This window comes from Mesoplodon densirostris, chromosome 13, assembly GCF_025265405.1.
Source record: "Mesoplodon densirostris isolate mMesDen1 chromosome 13, mMesDen1 primary haplotype, whole genome shotgun sequence".
Classification (NCBI taxonomy): Eukaryota; Metazoa; Chordata; class Mammalia; order Artiodactyla; family Ziphiidae; genus Mesoplodon; species Mesoplodon densirostris.
Window position 1 is genome coordinate 75000745 of NC_082673.1, and position 16027 is coordinate 75016771.

Consider the following 16027-nt stretch of genomic DNA (forward strand, 5'->3'; position numbering starts at 1 on the left):
TATGAAGCAGAAGATACCATTACCCCCTTCATATAGATGAGGAGACTTGTATTCAGAGAGATTGATATTTTGCCCCAAATCACTTTGCAATAGAGGTCTCAGAATTTGACTCCTGGTTTGTCTGATTCCAAAGTCCATGAATCTCCTCACTCTGCTCATCTCCCACTCACCACCTCTGAAGAACTCCTGGATTGGTAAGAAGGAGGCCAGGAGGCTGACAGTTAATATGTGTACTAGGTATATGGGAACAAATGGAACGGATGGGTGTGTAGGCAAACTCCACACTTTTCAGTTTGACAGAGTGCAGATCCTTGGGCATGTAGATCCTTTTATGCTACCCTAGGGAATGCCCATGGAATATGCCGACATTCTGGAAGAGTGAGGGCGGCTCCCAGGCTTAGTGTGAAAACCATGGGCTGATTATAATTTGTTGTTTGACAAACGCAATTGGCCAGCCTTTCCCCGTGGAAAGCATTCTTAAAACGTCTGAGGCTGGCCTGAGGCAGCAGGTACTTTTAGCACTAGAAACAGGTTAGTTCCTGAGGCACCAAAGATTCCCCCAAATGTTCCATGTCTCTGGTTCCCAAGTGATATCAAAGGAGAGGAGTGCATATCCATCTGTTCCTTTTTTTGAGCTACTTCAAAGCCACAGGTCAGGGAACTGGGCTCAGAGCAGCGTCATTCTTTTTACAAGCTCTGTGCTTCCGAACTTTTCACCAACCACTGGGACTGGGTGGGCAGAATTTCTGGGTTAAACTTCTTCTAGAATTCCAGAAATATTGCAACCTTACTCCTCGCTCTCTGTAGACCTATCTCACTTGCCATTTGTGACGACAGTGACAAAAAACCAACACACTTACTCCTTATGGGCAAGAATACCTTTCTTTTTTTAAATGTTCAGCAACATCAAATAAGCTTTTAGCTAAGCAAAAAATGTTTTCCCAGGGATGCATAAAAAGCTGAAGGATGAGAACAACTAAAATTACAACATGTTTGCAAACTTCCTGAGCACACTGCTATGAACTGCGCCATCAATGTACAGAGGCATCACGGGATTTTGTCAGTGGAAGAAGTGACTGCCTGTAAATTTCTCTGCATGGAGGCTGACACCAAGAACATATTATGAGCATTTCTAGGGCCTCTGCCTTGAAATACAATCAAATTTTCATCTTCCAGAAAAATATAAATTAGATGTGCCTGGGCCCCCCACAAAAAACCTCAAAACAAATCAGCAAATCAACTATGAACTGTCTGAGCTGAGGGATAACTTGATTTTAGAAGAAAACTGTTTCCTACTGGCTACAGTCCCAGCCAGTTCTTCCTGTGCAAGAGAAAAGACTATCTCTGACATTCTGAACAATGCTTTCCAGAACTGCTAAGATGAAGGGAAGAGGACTGACAGCTGCCCAGTCCTGCTATGTGCCAGGCATCATGCTAAACAAGGCTGTACTTAAGTCATCGCTCTGCAGTGACATCCTGTGCACTGGAGGATCCATGCAGTGGGGCACTGCACAGTCATTCAAAGGAAGCTGAGGTAGAGGGCAAAGGACCCATGGAAAATGCCTATAAGATGAGAAAGCATGGCATCCATACTGTACGTTCTAGGAGCTGCTGATGACTCTGTGAGCACCTGGATCCAGGACACCCTTTGAACTAATTCATCATTGGTCATCACAGCTTGAGGCAAAACAGTGCTTCTGAAGAACCACAGAGGAGAAAGAACCCACTCCTTGCTATGACATTTCCTTCCTACCATGAACCCTGGAAGGCAGCAGAGCCTTCCAGGAATCTTCTAAACCAGTGGTTCTTATTAGCCTGCATCAGAAACACCTGGAGGACTTGTTTACTCACAGATGGGCTGGGCTCCACTTCAGAAGTTTCTGATTTAATTGGTCTGAAGTGGGATGGAGAATTTGCGGTCTGGGACCCTACTTTGAGAACCCTTGGTCTAAGTCCTTGGTAGAAACTCCAGGTCTCTGAGTGCATCCCCAGCTCCGTCCTCACTCTGTTGGGGGATCTGAGTGGCCATCTATTCATGATTAAGTTGTTAGGAGAGCTAAGGAAAGATTTGAGTGATCCACACAGCAAATTCAAAGAGCCACCAAAACTTCAGGGAATAAGAAACATGCTCCTGGGACGCTGCAGAGAATGGTGGTAAAGAAGGGGGATTCAGAAGCAGAATCTCAGGTCTGTTTCTCACCAGCTGTATGACTGTGGGTAAGTTACTTAACCTGTTAGTTCCTCAGTTTACTTCTTTGTGAAATCGGAATAAAACTTAAACCTTGTAGGGTTGTGAGGGTTAAACGTGGTATCCCTGAGGACTACATTTGCTTGATGCTTGTTAAAAACACAGACTCCTGGGCTTCCCTGGTGGCGCAGTGGTCAAGAATCTGCCTGCCAATGCAGGAGACACGGGTTCGAGCCCTGCTCCAGGAAGATCCCACATGCCACGGAGCAACTAAGCCCATGCGCCACAACTACTGAGCCTATGCTCTAGGGCCTGAGAGCCACAACTGCTGAAGCCCGTGCTCCGCAACAAGAGAAGCCACTGCAATGAGAAGCCCACGCACTGCAATGAAGAGTAGCCCCTGCTCGCCGCAACTAGAGAAAGCCTGCAAGCAACAATGAAGACCCAACACAGCCAAAACTAAAATAAATTTTTTTTAAAAAGGAGCTGCTTTCTTAAACAACAACAACAACAAAACAGACTCCTGACTCCTAACCCTGGCCTGCTCAGCCAGAATCTCCAGGGCAGGGCCTTGGGACCAGAATCCTTAATAAACAGCCAGGTGATTCTTAAATTGGATAAGTTTTGCAAACTCAGATAGAATCCATGTAAAGCCCTTGGTGTTGATCTATGCTCCCTCCACAAAGGTCAGCCACTGGCTTATTACCAGCTGGGCCTAGCTATTTGCAAATGGTACTACCATGGCCTTTGTGATAATGTTACCCAGGATGTTTAATTAGTAGACACCCTAACCGATAATAAAATTTTAGAAGACGTGGCTCTGTATCCACAAATAAAAATTAATTGAACCGTACATTTAAGATTCAGGTACAGTACTGTTTATAAATTATAGCTCAATAAAAGGTCTTCAAAAGAAATATTAAAAAGACATGATTCCCCTTCCTTAGAGAAATGCCCTCACAGACAAATAATGCTACTAGACAGGCTGTGTGCCCAAACGCTCATATATCAAGGGCACAGTGCCACATGTGACTGCCTGGAACACACGGAAAGTAAATGAAAGAGTCACTTGATGGACTTCAATATGCGGTCGGGGAAGAAGCCAGTGGAAGTACTGGGGTAGCTTCTATAATGCGACGATCCAGAGTTTCCTTGCACTTCTACCACTTCTAACGGTGGTTTCTCTCAACCATCCTCAGCCCAGCCTCCCACCTCAGAGAACCAGCTTTACCTGCAAGGACGCAAGAGTTTCAGTCCTCAGCTGGGTTGAACGCTGCTTCACAGCCTGGAGCTACAAAGGGGCTACATCTCCTGGGTGTGATTACACGGGGGAAGGGAGGGGTCGTTTTCCTCGCTGCTTGTCATTTTCTAGACACATCCACAGGGTCGAGGAGGGAAGCTGACCGTGACCAATGTGTGCAAACCACGGTAGCTGATGAACAAGCCAAAAGGTCAGTGAAAAACCCATTTACCCAAAGCGCATCTCTCCCTGGGTTTGGCAGAGGGCAGCATTCTGCCTAGTGCATTAACAGATGAGGACTCAGAAGAGGGAGGTGAAGTGATCAGGCGGGGTAAGACTGTTCTCGCGGGAGCAAAACTAGGATGGGCAGTTCAGCTCCTGCATCTCCAGGCTGCTGTTCAAGGACAGACAGCTCCTTACCTACCAGCTCAAGGGGCTGAAATAGAATGGACTGCCAGCGCTGCCTTAACATCTTACCTCTGCCTCACAGGCTTCCAGCATAAGATCAGGGTCATGATTACGGGCCTAATTTTATCATTGCTCCTATGGCTAATATACGCACATCATAATGAATTATTTTGCAGTTCAGAGGTCAGTAATTTGGGAGAGGGGTAGAGAGATGAGAAGTCAAGTATCCCCGCTACATCTCCTTTATATTTAGGTGGTAGACATTGATTTTTTAAGATGTTGCATCTTCTGTTCTAAATGAGCAGTTTGCACTGAATGGGGTTTCCATTTTCTTTTTTTTTTTTTTTTTTTGGCGGTACGTGGGCCTCTCACTGTTGTGGCCTCTCCCATTGAGGAGCACAGGCTCCGGACGTGCAGGCCCAGCGGCCATGGCTCACGGGCCCAGCCGCTCCACGGCATGTGGGATCTTCCCGGAACGGGGCACGAACCTGTGTCCCCTGCATCGGCAGGCGGACTCTCAACCACTGCGCCACCAGGGAAGCCCGGGGTTTCCATTTTCTATTTCCATATTGGATGCAGGCTTATGGCTTTAGGCTATTCATGCGTTTTGCTCATAATCCAGACCTGACATCCCTATGGCTCATGAGCCTATGACAGGCGCCCCACCCAAACCCACTCAGATACCCTTTACTGTGTCTGTGCACCCATCTCTCCTTCTGGGGGCTTTGCTTTCTTATGGGTTCATACCTATGATTTTCTTCAGTGAGTGCCCTGAGCCACAGGTGCCCTGCCTGCGCCGACAGCCTGAAAAGCCTGTAGGATGAAATCCCGTCAGGCAGCCCGAGCTTCTGACTGACTTCTGTGGGAATGGGCAAGTCCAGTCACTTGCCCGAATTGGGACAAATTCTGAGGAAGTCATGTATGCTCTAGGGCAGTGCTGTGCAACAGAACTTCCTGTGATGATGGAAATGTTGTAGATCTGTGCTGTCCAAAATGGTAGCCATTAGCCCCAACTACTGAGTCCTAGAAATGTGGCCAGTGTGATTGAGGGACTAAATATGTAAAATCCTGAATGAATAAGTGCATGCATGCAGGAATGAAACGGCAGCCTCCACTTGGTCAGAATGCTGAGAAACTGTGAGGCAAAAGCTGCACGTTAGCGTAAGTTTTATTTACAAGTTGCCTGAGAATTACCCAGAAACATTACCATCTTTAAACGTTTTTTCCTGAAAACCGTTCCAAGAGGTATGAGTCCAATTTATCTTCTCAGTAAATGGAAGACCACGATTGTGGTCTAATCTTTCTTTAGTTTCAATTACAGGAATGTCTCAGAATCTGAACATCAGTGCCCATGGATGAGGAAAATGGATATTAACTGCAGAAAGTGATGGGGATTGGGCTGAATTTGAATGAACCCCAAGACATAGCTTGAATCTTCGCAGGAACATTTTAGGATGCTTGGATTCTGATCATTGAGGTTTTGTTGTAAACATCAGTAGTACTTGAATAGCTAGGCTGCCGAAATTTTTGAGGCTTAGGAGACTCAAATTAAATGACTGTTTTATTTCACTTTATTTATTTGATTAATATCTAAGTGATCTAGGCCTGGTTCCTAGCCCCGGAAGGCTTCCTCTATTCACCTCTGGGGCCAATAACCGGCATTTTCAGGTTACTTCTGCTGTTCTCCATAACCAACCATGAGTGGAAGGAGGAGGGATTTTAGGGCGCTTCCGCTCTAGTCACTATTGTCATTTTGAGTTTGTGGTACTTTTGCTCTGCTACTGAGTCTCATCCTCTTCCCTGCACCTGAGCCTTGACTATAACGTGTTAGGCATCTCAATCCCTTCAGAACGGAGAACCCATCTTGATTCTACCTCTTGCTCAGAACAGATGCCCCCAAACCTCAGTCCACTATGCTGCATCCATTGGACCAAACTTCTTCAAGAGTTTGCCCCACATTGTTCAATAATTCATTCAATAGACATTTAAGGGCCCCAAATTACCAGGCACTATGCCAGCCGGGGCCACTAACATTATGTTAGCACGCATAGCTTCTAGGTAGAGAAACAGAGGTAACAGGAGTAATGAAAACTGCACCCATTATCATAAGGCACATACAGAAAGAGCTCACAACAGAAGCCAGGTCTGAAGGCAAGACTCTGGTTTGATGTGCTTTCATGCTCAGGATATAGGGCTTTAAAGAAGGGGGGGTAAGCATAAGATGTATTAGGATAATGTCACATGAACAATAAATGTGCATTGAAGGTGCTAAGAAACAGACGGACCCTGGCAGCCCCACTTCCACGGGAAGCATCACACAACTGCAGAAGAACTTGTTATGGGGTCTCCCACTGAGTGAGCTTTAAAAAGCACAATGGGACATTCCCACATGACATTTTTTGTGCCACCAAGTGAAGCCCCTTTCTTAATTCTACCTGAATGTCAAGACTGTAAACACACTGGTACAGTTCATCTCAGAGGGAATGGGATGGAGACCCAGGAAGGTGACTAGGCTGGGACCATATCACAGATGGCACTGTTCCTTCCAGATGGAGAAGCAGTTTGTTCTCTGGCTTTGTGTTGCCCTGTGTTTGGTCATAAATAATAATCTATCAGTAAATGGCTAAAAACGTTGGCTATATTCTGGGGGATCTCTCAGCTCTTATTGCAAGAGGAAGCAGTAATATCATAATATGTTGAAATAATTGTAACTGATTAAAATAGTTTCAAACAGACTACACATCACACCCGGACACAAAACCATGGCTACCTGGTGGCAAGGAGAGGGTACGTGTGAACTGGGCTGAACCAGGCTTCCTTCCTCCGTGGCATGTTGTCGTAAATTAGAAGGTCCTTCTCAGTCAGCACAACCAGGGCTGGCTTCCACGGTTTCTCGCTGTCCCCGGGCACCTGAAACAGAAAGCAGAGACCCATCAAGCAACAGCCTGAGAAGAGTAACTGAAAAGAAGTTGGCACCCCCCAATCAGAAGACCCAACAATACAAGTGCCTTTTGGTTTAGGTTGTAAAAATCAAAATGAGAAGAAACTATTCATTGTTGCATGATTCTTGGTCCTTGAAAATATGTTTTCTCAAGGGCCCTGGTATATACAGTCAGTGCAGCCAAGAAGTAGCCCAGCAGCCAAACATCTGTCACTGTTTCTCACCTGCCAGTCAGCACTGAAATCTCTATTTCATAGTGGGACGCAGATGCCTAGGGGAATAAGCACTCCCAGCTGGTTCTCTGGTAGAGTGCATTGTTTTTATTATGAAACAGTAAGGTCTGAAAGCTTTTTTTTTTTTTTGCGGTACGCGGGCCTCTCACTGCCATGGCCTCTCCCATCGCGGAGCACAGGCTCTGGACGCGCAGGCCCAGCGGCCATAGCTCACGGGCCCAGCCGCTCCACGGCATGTGGGATCCTCCCAGACCGGGGCACGAACCCGCGCCCCCTGCCTCGGCAGGTGGACTCTCAACCACTGCACCACCAGGGAAGCCCCTGAAAGCTTTTGAATAAATATCCAAAGCCTCCAAAAATATACCACGGAGGCAAATGTCTGTCTTCACAGGCATGAGACGTCACAGCTCTTCCCCCAGTCTTTCACTCTTAGATTGTTTCTGTGATTCAGGCAGCATCTTAAAATTCTTTTGTTCAATTGAATGTTTATTTCCTTTCATGGAGAATACTTCTGTAACTCAAGGGCTGAGATGACCTGGCAGGGATTCAAGAGGATTCAAACATCAGCTGGATGTTTGGACCAGATGACCTTTAAAGTTCCTTTCGATCCTGAGAGTCTGTGTAGCTCAGATCTTACCTCATGAGCCATCCCTCCTCTGCCCAGTGTTGATTTGACCAGACTCCCTAAGTGTTCTTCCATCTATGAAAATGCCCTCCTTCCCACTTGAACTCTGGGCCCTGGGATAAATCTTTCTGATCAGTTTGGAAAAGCTCAATGCTCTAGCCTTGGTACTCCAAGCACAGATCATGTTCCAGTAGCATCAGCATCACCTGGAAGCTTGCTAGAAATGCAGAATCTCAGGTCTTTCCCAGACTACTGAATCAGAATCTGCATTTTACGAGATCTTCGGGTGATTCTTACTGTCATTAAAGATAACAAACACTGCTCTAGACGAGGTTAAGATTGTCTCTGACACTGGCAATTAATCCAGTGATGATTCAACTCTCTCATAATGAACCACCATCTCCAATTTATTCAGAAATAAAAGAAACAGTAAACTAAATAAACAGTAAGCTAAATAAATGATAAAGCTAATTTCTTCCCTTTCTATGCTTATCATTATCTTTTCTAAGCACCACAGTGAGATCTGTATTGAGGTGGAAGCAAGTGTATGTGGCTTTACACATGACTGATCAAAGAGAAGGTGTGCAGGGCTTCCCTGGTGGCGCAGTAGTTGAGAGTCCGCCTGCTGATGCAGGGAACACGGGTTCGTGCCCCGGTCCGGGAAGATCCCACACGCTGTGGAGCGGCTGGGCCCGTAAGCCATGGCCGCTGAGCCTGTGCGTCCAGAGCCTGTGCTCCGCAACAGGAGAGGCCACAACAGTGAGAGGCCCGTGTACCGCAAAAAAAAAAAAAAAAAAAAGAGGTGTGCAGGATGACATGAGGGTTCAGCTTTTGTAGGTTTATATAGCTTATCGGCTGCCTGACCTGTGTAACTTGGAGCAGGTTGTTCTTCTCTGTTCTTCTGTTTCCTCACTGATAATGATAACACAATATACAACAGTATATTCTGGAGCTGGAATGCCTGAACACAAATCATAGCTCCACAACTTGCTACAATATCCCCACAAGACCGTGGGATCCTGGGCAAGTCAACTACTCTCTTTGTATCTCAGTTTTCATATCTGTAAAATGGGGAACTAATAGTACCTATATCAGAGTGTTGTTGTAAAGATTGAGTTAAAATGTCTAAAATGCAGATTAAACATCATTTAGAGCCTGTTTATTAGCATGGACCTCATAATGCTGGAGAGGAGATTAAATGAGACAGTGCATGTTATGTGCTGAGCCTGGTACCTGGCAGATGGTCAAACTCAGGGTGGAAAAACTGTGGCAGGCTCACCAATTTTTAAACTTATCAAAAAAAGGTATTATTTGGAAACGGCAACAATATGACTACCTACTTTCCCTGGGAAAAACTATAAGGCAAGACAAGATTATCTTTGGTGCTGACAATTTCAACTCATTCTCCTCCCAGGAAGAATTCATTACACAATGATCACTTTTACTTTTTAATGCCCACCTTCCAACAATTCCAAATAAACGTTTACTTTTTAGAATGAGGAAATCCCCTGTAGAGCTATTTATACTAGAATGTGAATGACTGCCTGGCTTATTTCCCCCTTTATGCATTTTATGCATACAAAAAAATTGAGCTTTAGCTTATTGCTTTTTCCAACAGTATCTTCAAGAGATCAAAATGAATTGTTAGAGAAGGCAATGTACCAGACCCTACAAGGTGCATAAGCTATGGTCTCAAGGCATAAAGTGTTTGGGGGGTTTAGAATAAATTTTTTCCAGCCTCTACATTAAACCTAGTAAATTACTTTTCCAGCTCATTAAATAGGACTGGAGAAGCTACAAACAATCCTCCCAAAACGCCTGTCTTACTTACCTAGTCAGATCTGATCCATTAACTTTGACTGGAAACAGTCATTTAAATGTGAACACAACTAAGCATCATTCTTCAAAAACAATATTAAGTTTGTAAAATAAATGTCAACAGTAAATACCATCAGTAAAGTGCAGACCTTTCTAATGGTGGAATCATAAACTCACCCACATGTTAAGTGGCATATATAGGTATGAATAATCCCAAAGCCCTAAAACATTTTGTGGCTCATTAAAGACTTCTATGTTGATAAGTTAATTCTACCGCGAGAAGACTCAGAGTGGGCAATCCCCACCATCCTTGTGTGCAGAATGTTCGTTTTGATACTATGTGGATGCTCAAAGGTAGAAGTCTGCTCATGAGGACCACCGACTTTCCAAGGAGAAAAAATTCATGTTGAAGAACAGGTTTTTAAAACTATACTTTGGGCCACGTGAGCTTCACATTGTAAAGCCTTTCAAGGACACTTTTCTTCAGGCTTGAATATTTAGGTTGTTGTTTGGTGACAACTTCTGTTACAACTCCAAATTTCCTGGCACCCAAAGATTCTCCAGTGTCTATGCAACAGTTCTGGGGATGTGTCTGCATTTTATTGAAACGTGACTCCTGAAACGGATGTGACAACTTTCATCTCCACTCCGGCTTCCCGCCATCAGATGCTGCAGCGGTCAGAGACTCAGGAACTGATCATGTTTCTAATGAAGAAGGTGAAGTGAAAAAGCAGGGAAACAGATATTCAATTTTGAAATTATTCTGATGCGCAACTGAAGTGAGCTAAATCCCATGGGGGGATATCGCACAGTCACCTCTGCTGGGCATGAGAGAAAAGGTTTACGAAAAGACAAGCAGAATCTAAGAGAGAGCGGTAAGAAGTCAAGGTTGAAAACTGAGGGAAGTAGATACAAATGTATGAAATCAACACGTTGTATACCTTAAACTTACACAATGTTCTATGTCAATTTTATCTCAATTTAAAAAAGAATTGAGGGAAGTAGTCATTGAATCCTCAATTTGAGGCAGGTCTCAACAGTCATCTAGTCATAAAACAAAATGTGAAACAACTGAAAGAGAGTTTGTATAGGGTTGCAGCCGGGTTGGGGTCCCAGACTTTATGGCTTTATCCTCCAACAACTCACACCTCTGAGCGGGGTTCCTAACAAACATTGAAATACAGTTTGAAAACTGCTGAACTCGTTTCCTCTAAAATACCTGGAATCTGCAGATTACTTTCAAAGAGATGGTTTTACCAAAGCAGAAACTAACACACCATTGTAAAGCAATTATACGCCAATAAAGATGTTAAAAAAAATTAAAGTTATAAGATAATGAAAAATACAAAAAAAAAAAACAACCCAAAACCTTTTCCGTGCCCTTTCTGTAGGTACTCGCAAAGAAAAGAATAATGCTGTTGCCTCTTAGAGTTGTAAAGGTTAAATGAATAAATACACATAAAGAACTTAGAAAAGTGTCTTGAGTACAGTAAACAGGCAAGTCTTAAACATATTAGCTTTTCTCATGGTGATCATTTTGCAATGTGTAGAAATATCGAATCACTATGTTGTGCACCTGGAACTAATATAGTGTTGTAGGTCAATAATACTTCAAACAAACAAACTCATAGAAAAAGAGATCAGATTTGTGGTTCAGAGGCGGGGATGGGGGAGGGGGAGTTGGAGGAAGATGGCCAAAAGGTACAAACTTGCAGTTATAAAATAAGTAAGTACTAATGATGTACAATATGATTAATATAATTAACACTGCTGTGTGCTATATATGAAAGCTGTTAAGAGAGCAAATCTTGAGTTCTCATCACAAGGAAAATGTATATATTTTTTCTTTTTCTTTTATTTTGTATCTTTATGAGATGGTGGAGGTTCACTAAACTTATTGTGGTCATCAGTCCATGATGTATGGTAAGTCAAATCATTATGCTGTACACCTTAAACTTATACAGTATGTCAGTTATATCTCAATAAATAAATAAATAAATAAATAAAATTAAAAATAGATAAAAATTAACAAACAATAAGTAAAGAGGTCTATGGAATTAAGAAAATATTAGCCCTTTCTACTAAGAATATCAAATTAAAGATCTGAGTGACCCTGGGCAAGAATTATTTGCCTTTGGTGCTCTAATGTCCTCATCTGCCAAAGGATAGGGTAAGACTAAATTATTGCTAACAGCCTCTCCAAATTCAAAATCAGATCTTCTTTTTTTTTTTTAGTTTAAAATTCCCTGCTATATAGGCTGGGACTGCTTTAGTTTCTAGACTCTTGCTTTATACCTCTTCTGTGTTCTGTGGACTTTGCTCACAGGGCAAAAAACAACGTGTGGGTCTCTTTTTCTCTCCTCATACCAACTCACTCTTCCCAACATACTTATTTTCTTTTTTTTTAACATCTTTATTGGAGTATAATTGCTTTACAATGGTGTGTTAGTTTCTGCTGTATAACAAAGTGAATCAGCTATACGTATATACATATCCCCCCCCATATCTCCTCCCTCTTGCGTCTCCCTCCCTCCCACCCTCCCTATCCCACTCCTCTAGGTGGTCACAAAGCACTGAGATGTCCCTGTGCTATGTGGCTTCTTCCCACTAGCTATCTATTTTACATTTGGTAGTGTATATATGTCCATGCCACTCTCTCACTTTGTCCCAGCTTACCCTTCCCCCTCCCCGTGTCCTCAAGTCCATTCTCTACGTCTGTGTCTTTATGCCTGTCCTGTCCCTAGGTTCATCAGTACCATTTTTTTTAGATTCCATATATATGTGTTAGCATACGGTATTTGTTTTTCTCTTTCTGACTTACTTCACTCTGTATGACAGACTGATTCTACGTCCATCCACCTCATTACAAATAACATACTTATTTTCTCCTTCTACTTGAGCACAAGGTGAGGAAGACATCTTTGGAGCCAAACAACATCTTCAAAATCTGGCTTTACCAGTTCTCAGCAGAACTGCCATAAGCACTTGTTCACTGATGTGTAAGATGCTAATAATGACCTCCTATGCATATTAAATGAGGATTGAATGAGACAATGTATATAAAGGTCTTCCCAAACGGCAGGTACTGGTAGCTTAACTCTCTCCATTGCCTACTTCGAGTGCACTCTTCTTCCAGCCATCCTGCTCAGGAAGGAAGGTCTAGAATAGACGGAGTGACTAATAGTAGAGTGAAAGCAGTTCATAAAAGAAGAAGGTCAATCACAACCTTTGTTTTGGAGATCATGGTTATCTCCACCACTTTTTAATTTATGTCTTTTCACCTCAGGTTGCAAAGTATTTAGAGCAAAAGACAAGATATCAGGGTAAAATAATTAGCAGTTATCAACTTCCAAATGCGTCACAAACATTAGATAACCCCTGCACCAACTCTCCGAGAGGCAGATAAAGATCATCTCCACTTTACTGAAAGAAGAGGAAGGAGTTTAAATGCGGCCAAAGGGAGCACAGGGAAGCGCTAAGCGAGTCCCACTCAACCTGCAACTCTCTTCCAAGTGGTCCTGAACCACGCAGAGACCCAGCATTCAGGAGCCAGGTGGGTCATCCACAGCTTGACGCAGAGGAGAATGGAAAGAAAGAGAAAGCAAAGGAGAAAGGGGAAGAAGGCTAGAAAAAGAAGGTTCAGGATGGGGTTCTGGGGGAGCCTCAGCTTCACAGGACTCATTTCTTGCCTCTCACACAATTCCCAAATTGTTTGGCACCTGGATTACACGGTGAATTCAAGGGTGGCTTACAGTGAGCAGCAGACTGAGTGATCCCTTTTGTCTGCTGGATGTCAAGACAGTGATGAAAAATGCTGGAGAAAGCCGAGTGAAAAATACGGGATGAAAAATATAGTCTGACTGTGGGGCAATTAAAGAGGACACCATTTTTATACGCCAACTCTCCCAACAACCAACAGCAGCAGTCCTCGAGTTCAAGCTGGCTCTCTTCTGCCAAATTGTGAAACTGGGTCTGGACTCCTATAAGCCATATATAGTAAAGCCCCAGATTCTGGGCTTATGGTTGGAACGCTCACCAGAGTCAACATACAAGTGAGTGAGGTGAGGCTCTGGCGCTTGGGTGATAGATAAATCAATCACCTCAGGTGTCGGCAGGACGATGTTCCCTCTGGAGACTCCAGGGAAGAATTCTTCCCTGCCTCTTCCTAGCATGTGGTAGCTACCAGTGCGCCTTGGTGTTTTGCGGCTTCGTACTGCATGTGTCCCATCTCTGCTTCCGTGGTCACATGGACTGCTTTCTGTGTGTCTTCTTATGGCCTTCTTATAAGCACACCCGTCATTGGATTTAGAGCCTACTGTATTCCAATATGAACTCAACTAATTACATCTGCAAAGACCCTATTTCCAAACCAGGTCACGTTCTGAATTTGGGGCGCAAGGTTAAGACAAGAAATTAATCATAAGAAAATGGTCTGAACCCACTCTATTTTCAGTCAGGTTTCCAATTTTGTCTTTTTTTCCCTTTGAACACTTGCAGACCCAGAGTAGATTTTTTTGAAAGTTGTCTTATTTACTGAGTATGCAGAAGGTCAGATGCTAATGGACTCTCACAGAGGCCTTGGTGGCTCTATTAAAAGTAATGCCTTGGTCCCCGGGATTTCATAATGAAGCCAACCTTAGGGCAGATCACACATATCCACGGAGGTAAGTGCACAATCAGGTTTTTTTTTTTTTTTTTTTTTTTTTTTTTTTGTGGTACGTGGGCCTCTCACTGTTGTGGCCTCTCCTGTTGCGGAGCACAGGCTCTGGACGTGCAGGCTCAGCGGCCATGGCTCACAGGCCCAGCCGCTCTGCGGCACGTGGGATCCTCCCGGACCGGGGCACGAACCCGCGTCCCCTGCATCGGCAGGCGGACTCCCAACCACTGCGCCACCAGGGAAGCCCCACAGCCAGGGTTTTAAGTCTCCTCTCATCATAGAGCGTCACGCAAAGAGGAGGTAGAAGGCATGTGAAGGTCTAGCCCCCATTGCGGCACAGGATGGGGCCATGCTCGCTCCTGAAATGCTCTCAGGAGACGGCATTTCAATCACATGAACCTGACCTTTCAATTGCTTTGCTTCATTTGCTTACTACTAACGAGACAGCTCTTCAAAATGACAGCATTCTAAGACACATCCCATAAAGTGATTCCAGGGTCTCTTCCTGCTTTAAAAAGATTGTTGGATTCTACATGGATGACTATCTCTGTTTTACAGTGAGTTCAGGCTAAACATAATCAACTTGGACTAATGTCTTGAAAGAACCAGATCTATCCACTTGAGCCTGAGCCTCGTTAAGTTTGGGATGATTTCCCACCCTACGCCTGCTTTTGCCTTTTTTATTTTTTTCAGAATTTTTTTTAAATTTATTTTTGTCTGCATTGGGTCTTCGTTGCTGTGCACGGGCTTTCTCTAGTTGTGGCGAGCGGGGGCTGCTCTTCGTTGCGGCGCACTGGCTTCTCATTGTGGTAAATTGTCTTTGTCGCAGAGCACAGGCTCTAGGTGCGTGGGCTTCTGTAGTTGTGGCGCACGGGCTTAGTTGCTCCGTGACATGTGGGATCTTCCTGGACCAGGGATCAAACCTGTGTCCCCTGCACTGGCAGGCGGATTCTTAACTACTGCGCCACCAGGGAAGCGCCTGCTTTTGCCTTTTGAAAAGCAGAATGACAGCCTTGCTGGAGCCCCTACCACAGGGAGGAGGAGAACCACCCCTGTTTCTGTCCTTTTCTCCACCTCAATCTAATTAACTCTTCCTCCAAGGAAAGAGGTGCTATGACTCTAACTGTCCAAATCTAGGAACCGTCTTCGGGACTCTAAATAGCAGGCATTGTCATGTTTGTCAAAGGTGGGTATCTGTGGTCACTACCCAATCACTCCCAATCCCTGTGTCTACATGGTAAGAACATACATGCTGGACTGAGGCTAGGGGTAGACTGTCCATTTTGGTCCACACCACGGACTTATTTCCATATCCAAGCATCCTAGCTTCAGGAGAGGCCATAGGAGGCAAGCAAGGTACATTACTTCAGCCATGTTTTACATAACCCAACATTCATCCGAGTTTGGCATTAGGGTTTATTGGGCACTTGCTCAGCTATTAATAGATGTGTTTTTTTTTTTTGGTTGTTTCCCATTAGTACATCATTCTCTCTTGCTCCCTGTTGGGGACTTCAGAAAGGAAAAGGGTGAGTGGTAACATGACTCAAATCCTACCCTGAACCCCTCACCAACCACTCAGCATTCTGGGAGAAATCCTCACCATGAACTTGAGCCCCAAACTAGATTCTGCTGTGTATGCCCCCTGTCCTGCCCACTTTGAAAAAGTCTGCCTGCTTTTTTTTCCCGCCTGTATTAGTTTTTACCACTAGACAGCTTCTCTCCTTCCCTGTAGACAAACCCTGGTTCCACGACCATTAAGCTGTTTCACCTCCCCCACCCAGGTTTCTGGATCGAGACCTGCCCATTCTGTAGCCCTTCCCTCACTAGTGAGCCTTGACTCCTAGAAGGCTGTCTCACCAACCATTCCATTTAGAGTCAAAAGATTTGTTTGTAGCCTCCCTCAGTGCCTTGGCTCAA

General features: G+C 44.3%; 1 protein-coding gene across 1 annotated transcript in view; it reads right to left on the reverse strand.

Moving 5' to 3' along the window:
• Nucleotides 1-16027, reverse strand: part of SNTB1 (syntrophin beta 1) — a 219271-nt gene that overhangs the window by 27649 nt on the left and 175595 nt on the right. The window contains exon 4 of the mRNA XM_060116180.1: nt 6607-6746. Coding sequence (XP_059972163.1) covers nt 6607-6746 — 140 coding nt within the window. The remainder of the gene's footprint in view (nt 1-6606; nt 6747-16027) is intronic.